At 45.2% G+C, this 6263-nt stretch overlaps 1 protein-coding gene across 1 annotated transcript in view; it reads left to right on the top strand.

Moving 5' to 3' along the window:
* The first annotated feature begins 1419 nt into the window (after nucleotides 1–1419).
* The window catches only part of MYLK4 (myosin light chain kinase family member 4), a 76491-nt gene continuing 71647 nt past the window's right edge, over nucleotides 1420–6263 (top strand). Inside the window, exons 1-2 of the mRNA XM_087820035.1 lie at nucleotides 1420–1436; nucleotides 2684–2951. Coding sequence (XP_087676161.1) covers nucleotides 1420–1436; nucleotides 2684–2951 — 285 coding nt within the window. The remainder of the gene's footprint in view (nucleotides 1437–2683; nucleotides 2952–6263) is intronic.

Raw genomic sequence — 6263 nt, 5'->3', positions numbered from 1 at the left:
CCTCAACTCAGTTCAGTCTTTTTATAACAATTTTGTCAAACAATTTTTCTCTGACAAATACATACTTTTGCTGCTATTCTTTATAAAGAATACAGTTTTCTAATTCTAGAGAAATGCCCAAAGTTCTGCTTTCTAAAGATTTTGCTGTAACTCTTTATATGCTATCCAAGTGGAATTTGTATTTTTATCATTGATCTTAATTAGAAATAAGAGGGGATTTTTTCTTTTTGAAAAGCAAGAGAGCAAGAGAGCACCAGGTTAGAGTGTTAGAGTGGGGTGGAAGAATCAGCAAAGGCTCCAAAAGAGGGGGAAATCGTCAGGGGCCTTGAAGAATTGTAGGATTGTCTATTACAGAGTTGTATTTTCTAAGCAATCTAGTTTTTTTGGTTTATTTGTTTTATTTAAACGTGTTTTTATTGATTTTAGAGAGAGGAAAGGAGAGGGATAGAAGGATAGAAACACAATCGGCTGCCTCCTGCACGCCCCCTACTGGGGACCAAGCGGGCAACCTGGGCACGTGCCCTCACGGGGAGTCTAACCAGTGACCCCTTGGTGCACGGGAAGGCCATCAGCCGCTGAGCCACACCTGCCAGGCTAAGCAGTCTGGGTTTCATGCCCCTTAATGAAGCTAGGAATGCAGTCCTGTTAGAATCAGGCAGGTGGGTTGTTTACCTGGCTTTCCTTTTCTTGGCCTGTGGTGGAAAACTTGGGGGAAAGGCACAGTGCTGTCTCTAAGGAGAGTTTATGAAATTCATTCCTGTTCTTTGTAACTCCCTGGATGCCTGTGCTTTCGACCTTTCCCTAGAGTTGTGAACAGTTGGAGCTATTACAAACAATTTTAAGGGTTAAAAAATTGAATTTGCTAAGTGCTTTCAGAAGATCCATCGTGTTCTAGTTGGATGTGCTCACTGTGTCAGATGGTAAACAAAGGGGGCTGTGGGTCCCCTCTCCGAGGACCCTCCTGGCTGGTACATAATCGTGAATCTGAAAGGGGCAGAATATTTGGCCATATGATCGTCAAGACAAATGCAGTTTTATAATTCTGAGCCTGTTGCCACACAGATGAGAAGAAAAGGTGAAAGTGATATTTCATCCACTGCTCCAGCCTGTCCTTTCCTTACCTGACCTCTGAAATGGAGCCATTGGCCTTGAAAAGTCTGGTGTCTAAAATTAAATATTCCTCCACATCTGACTAAGGAGGCAACAGCTGAGCAACATGAGATCAAGGACCATATTAGCTTAAACAGGGGCTCAAAGTGGCATTTGAGAGAGAGGATACTTCTTTGCATAGTGGAGGCTTATCTTCTCGGGAGATTTATAGTGCCTGACCGTGAGGCTTATACCGGAAAAGCGTGCAGTCATTCTGAACTCTGAAAAGCTTCCCTTTATCTGCCGGACTCATACTCTACACTTGGAGTGATGTCTTCCTATAAATGGTAATTACTCTATTTTTTAAAAAAATTGTCATAACCTTTCAAATCTCTTTTCTTTCTCTCCATGTTTTCTTAAATAACAAGTTGTACCAAACTCCAGGTAGAGATTAACATTTAATTTTTTTCAAAATTATTATACCTTGGACCTAAGCTTTTGTTTTAATATGTTAATTTTTTGTGTTTCTGATTCAATTTGAGTACCCTGTGCAATGACATATTATATTTTAGCCATAATTTGTCTTAGAAATAGTCAATGCGTTTCTCTCTTCATTTTAATAATGAGTTTTTTCAGGGTAATGTAAAAGAATTATAATAGTGGTCTATAATGTATCTTAGAGAGTTCTGGTTGATACCATTTACATTTTAGTGTGCTTGAATGTAAGATCTTTATGTGGCTAAGTTGAATTTTGCAGAGCATTGGATTTTAAATAATTTGAAACTCGAGGTATAATTTTACTATGTGAGTTAAGAAAATGAAAGATGAAGTTTTGTGGAGAAAAAACCAGAGTATTTTAAAGTGACAAAGAGCTGGAAGAAAATTTTCAGAAACTCTCCAGCAGGGGGCCTCAAGAGTTGGCAGTGGGAACTTTCCACCAATTCAGATCTCACCCTCCTAGCCCTCTCCACCCATATAATCAAGGGGTTGTAGATACATGCAGATCTCTAGCACTGAAGCAGCATTATGTGTAGCACCTAATTTGTAATGAAAGTATTTCAAGGAAAGCACAGGATTTGAACTCCTTGGTACCAAGCTGTTGATGAAGATGAAAAGAAAGGTATCGGGGTAGATAGCTTATCTACGTGAGAGGGCTGTAAGGAAGCACATTTCTTTTTAAAAAATAAACACCAAACATTTTAAAGCGCAGGCAGAGAAGGGCTCTGGAAATGATTCATGTGCTGGAGACCACTCCACTGGGGATGGGAGGGGCAAACCTTCAATCCCAATTAAATGCAAAGAAACTTTATGCTCTGTATTTAAGCTGTCCACTTGTCATCAATATTATTTTATTACTGTCACCCAGTGAAACTTAAGGTCACTTCCGACCGTTTGCTTTTGTAGGAAAATGTGGGGGGAAATGTCTTCCTTTTAAAGTTCCATCTGAAACTCAATATTGATATTAGAATTTCTCTTCCTATTTTTGCCCTTATCTCTGGCTTAAACAGAAGAGACTTCAAAACTTTCAGGGGTCATTTCCCCAAAAGTCAGATATGTGAGTAAGTGATAAGAACTTTGTTTCCTTTCTTGACAGTCAGGAGGAAGGTGCAACCCAAAGTCACCGCTGCGTCTTGATTTACGGATCAGGGACAGAAGGGGATGGGCACCACGCCCCAGGCAGTGACTTCATGGGACTCACTGCCAAGGTGTTAAAAGTGCAGAGGCTGGAGGAAGTCGCCACGTGTCACGACAGAGACCATCTGGAGAAAATGGCCCTTTTTCCATGTGTGGAGGTCGAGAAGATGAAATGCTTTCTAGAAGAAAGTTCGAGTGAACAGGATTCAGGGTCTGGAAATAACGAGGTAACTGAACGCTGATTTAGCCTCCTGAAAAGCCCTACTTCTACCTTAGTTTTTCTTACATACGTCAGTAAAGACAGCCATTTATCAGACCCTGTTCAAATTCTGTTTTGTCACTGGAGTGCAGAATTAGGGACCATTTGTAAGCAGGCAGGCTTTAGCTTTGCTTGGTGAGGACTGGGCGTTGTAAGCGAGACGGCGGGCTTGGGAAGTGCTCAGCGGGCCTTCGATTCTGCACCTCCACCCGCGGGCTACATTATGTTAGTGGCTTCCAAGTTATGAAAGTGAATCTATGGAAATGCACATTCCTTGGGAAGGGTCATTTAAAAACATGGACTTGGACATGAAATCCTGGGAAGCACCGCAAGGGGCACAATTGCTCTGCAGAAGTTTCCAATTTCCTCAAGACATTAATCTCCTCCCAGGGTAGGTGGTAGAGCCCTTGACGCTGATGGTCAGTGACGGAGATAAGGGGCCTGTGCGATAGCACACCTGTGTCCCCAGCTGTGCAGAACTCGGCCTGGGCCCGGCTGTGGCTGCTTAACCTTTGGCCAGTTACTAAACTCATCTGGATGATGGACTATAGCTGCTGTGAACAGTTAGTGTGATAGCGGATAAAAAGCACTCAGCAAAGTATCTGTAGCCATGGAAAGAGATGAATAAGCGTTAGCCAGCAACCGTTCCTCCCCTACCTTAGCCCAGTCAGCTCCCTCTCACCCATCCACGGCTGGGCAGTTCTGGCCCCACGTGGGCCTCCCGGCATTTCACCTGTGCCTTTATTCCAGCATAAGCAATTGTTTTGAATGTGTTTGTCACCTTTCTCTAGCATCACTCCTCAAGGTCGAGACCTCCTTGCATCCTTGGGTGCTATCCCAGTAACTGGCACATCATAGGCACCAACAAATGTCTGTGGAAGGAACAGATCTGTTTAAGTGAAGTCCGCCTTCTGGTTGAGGGCTGGGAGCCACTGTTTTTAATAATCAGAGCAACTGGCTCTTCCTAAGCAGGTCTGGGAAACATCTTTTGTTGTCCAGCTACCTTCTGAAAAGCACTGTTGACACAGGAAGGGCATTTCTAAGGGGCGAAACAGGATGGAATAGAGCTGTTAGGTGTGAAGGCCATGGGGTCTGCTGAGAGTGATGGTGAGGTGCCCTGGAGAGGAGCAGTGGGGCCGGAACGTGGGCTTTCTGAGCTCTCCCCACCCCCGTGGGCTGGTACCTTGTCCCGCTTACCCCAAGGCCACCCTCCGCAGGCCGGGGCTCGGCCGGATGCGAAGGGCCCCTCCCCCGGGCTGTTCGCTGCACACGCGGACGGACGGGTTTCTTTTCCTGTCCGTTCACCTCTGCAGGACAGAGAAGACAAAACACTCTTCTTGGATAACTTGGAAATAACCAGCCACCTTAACAGTTCATTTGAATTTCATTATTTCCCAGTACTGTTCTTCTCCAGATTCTGATAAAAATTGTTACAAGTAGGAAATCTCTTCAAAGAGTGAGATAGTGCTAAGCTGAAACACGGACATTTTAAAGAAGAATTGTGTTTGTGATGAACTGCTCCAGAATATTAGAAATCAAATGATCTGGTAGTCAAATATTTTAATATATATATGTACTTTTAAGCCTTTTTTTTCCTCCAGAGAGCGGAAGGGAGAGGGAGAGAGAGGGACAGAGAAACATCAATGATGAGAGAGTCATCGATCAGCTGCCTCCTGCAGGCCCCCCACCAGGGATCGAGCCCGAAACTTGGGCATGTGCCTGACCAGGAACAGAGCTGTGACCTCCTGGTCCCCAGGTCGAGGCTCAAGCCCTGAGCCCCGCCAGCAGGGCTGTGTATTATTTTCACCCTCACCCAGGGACATGTTTATGTTGATCTGGGAGAGAGGGAGGGAGAGAGAAACATCCATCGATCGCCTCCTGCATGTGCCCTGACCAGGAATGGAACCTGCCACCTTTCGGTGTACAGGGTGACATTCCAACCAACCTAGCCACCCGGCCAGGGCTGGGATATTTTTGAGGGAAAGGCTGAGGGTGTCATTCCTCAGAAACCCTAAAAGAACATCCTTCTCTGTTAACCTGGTGCCCTTTGTGTACCCGGGGCCTCCTGGCTTCTCTCCCGCAGCCGGTGCTGCGGGGAAGGTGGGGGGGAGCGGCTGGGAGCTCCACAGGTCCTTTCGGCTGCTTTGTAAATAGCCAAGGGCCCAGTGACATCAGCAACGAATTCCCTCCTCTCTCCTGCCTGGTGGAGATGGGCAGGCACACGGAGGTGAGGCGCAGGGCTTTGCTCCTTTCTGTGGCTGCCAAGGCCGGCGCCCTTGCTTGCCTGGCCCGGGGGCCAGGGTAGCCAGGGGCCTTGGCAGAGGCTGTGGAGAAGGGCATTCCAGCAGCTCAGATGTCTTTGGGTTTGTAGGCAGAGCTAGACTGACACATCTCCATGATCTGTAGGGGCCACAGTAAATAGCAGTCTTTTCTCTCCAGGGATTATTTTTATATATATATAAAAAAGCCATAATTTTCTGCACGTATTCTCCTTTCTCGGTTCTCCCTCTCTCTTTGAGAAGATGGGCTCTGCTAGTCACAGTACAGACCTTCCCTGTGGTGCCCCCGGAAAGAATGCCTGGCTTTCCCACACTGTGAAGTGCAGCTGTGCTTGGAAGGTTGAAAGTGCAATTCTTTCTAGAAAAGTCTCTACTCTCCAGTCCCAACAGGACAATTATCTATAAATTTAACAATTTGTATGTGTTAACATGGTTTGGTAAAGCTCAGATTCTTTTTCTTTTCCTGCTCTTAACCAGGTTTTTCTATTTCATTTATTGTTTCCTCCACTGGATTTATTTTTAACTGTCATCTTTCAGCTCCTCTATGTTTTGCTGAGTTTATTAAATACGTCATATTCTACTTTTATAGCATGTTTTGTTTTTTCCTTTTTATCCTGTGTCCTAATGACGTTTCTCACTCTGTTACATTTAAAGGGTGTTCAGAATCACCTAAATGGAGTAGAATTGTAAAAGCTTTTAGCAGAAATGCCCTAATAAACTGGATCTAAACATACAATCAAGTAAAACCTAGAAGAGGTGAATCTGCCGCCCATGGGTGACGAGCTTAGCAGCTGCTGTGTCCATACCGGGAACACACCAAATGACAAATGACCAGCGATAACTGGTGTTACTTTTATAGAGGCCAACCCAGGACTTCCCCTGCTCCTCTCTCCTGTATGAGCAGCTCCACTCGGCATTTCCCTCAGGTCTGAGTTACTGCTTCACACACACACACACACACACACACACACACACACACACACTCGCTATTTGCTTAAGGG

The sequence above is a fragment of the Miniopterus natalensis genome, chromosome 9 (assembly GCF_054644295.1).
Source record: "Miniopterus natalensis isolate mMinNat1 chromosome 9, mMinNat1.hap1, whole genome shotgun sequence".
In the NCBI taxonomy this organism is placed as follows: Eukaryota; Metazoa; Chordata; class Mammalia; order Chiroptera; family Miniopteridae; genus Miniopterus; species Miniopterus natalensis.
Note: the sequence above shows the minus strand (reverse complement) of the source record. Positions and strands in the feature narration are given on the sequence as shown.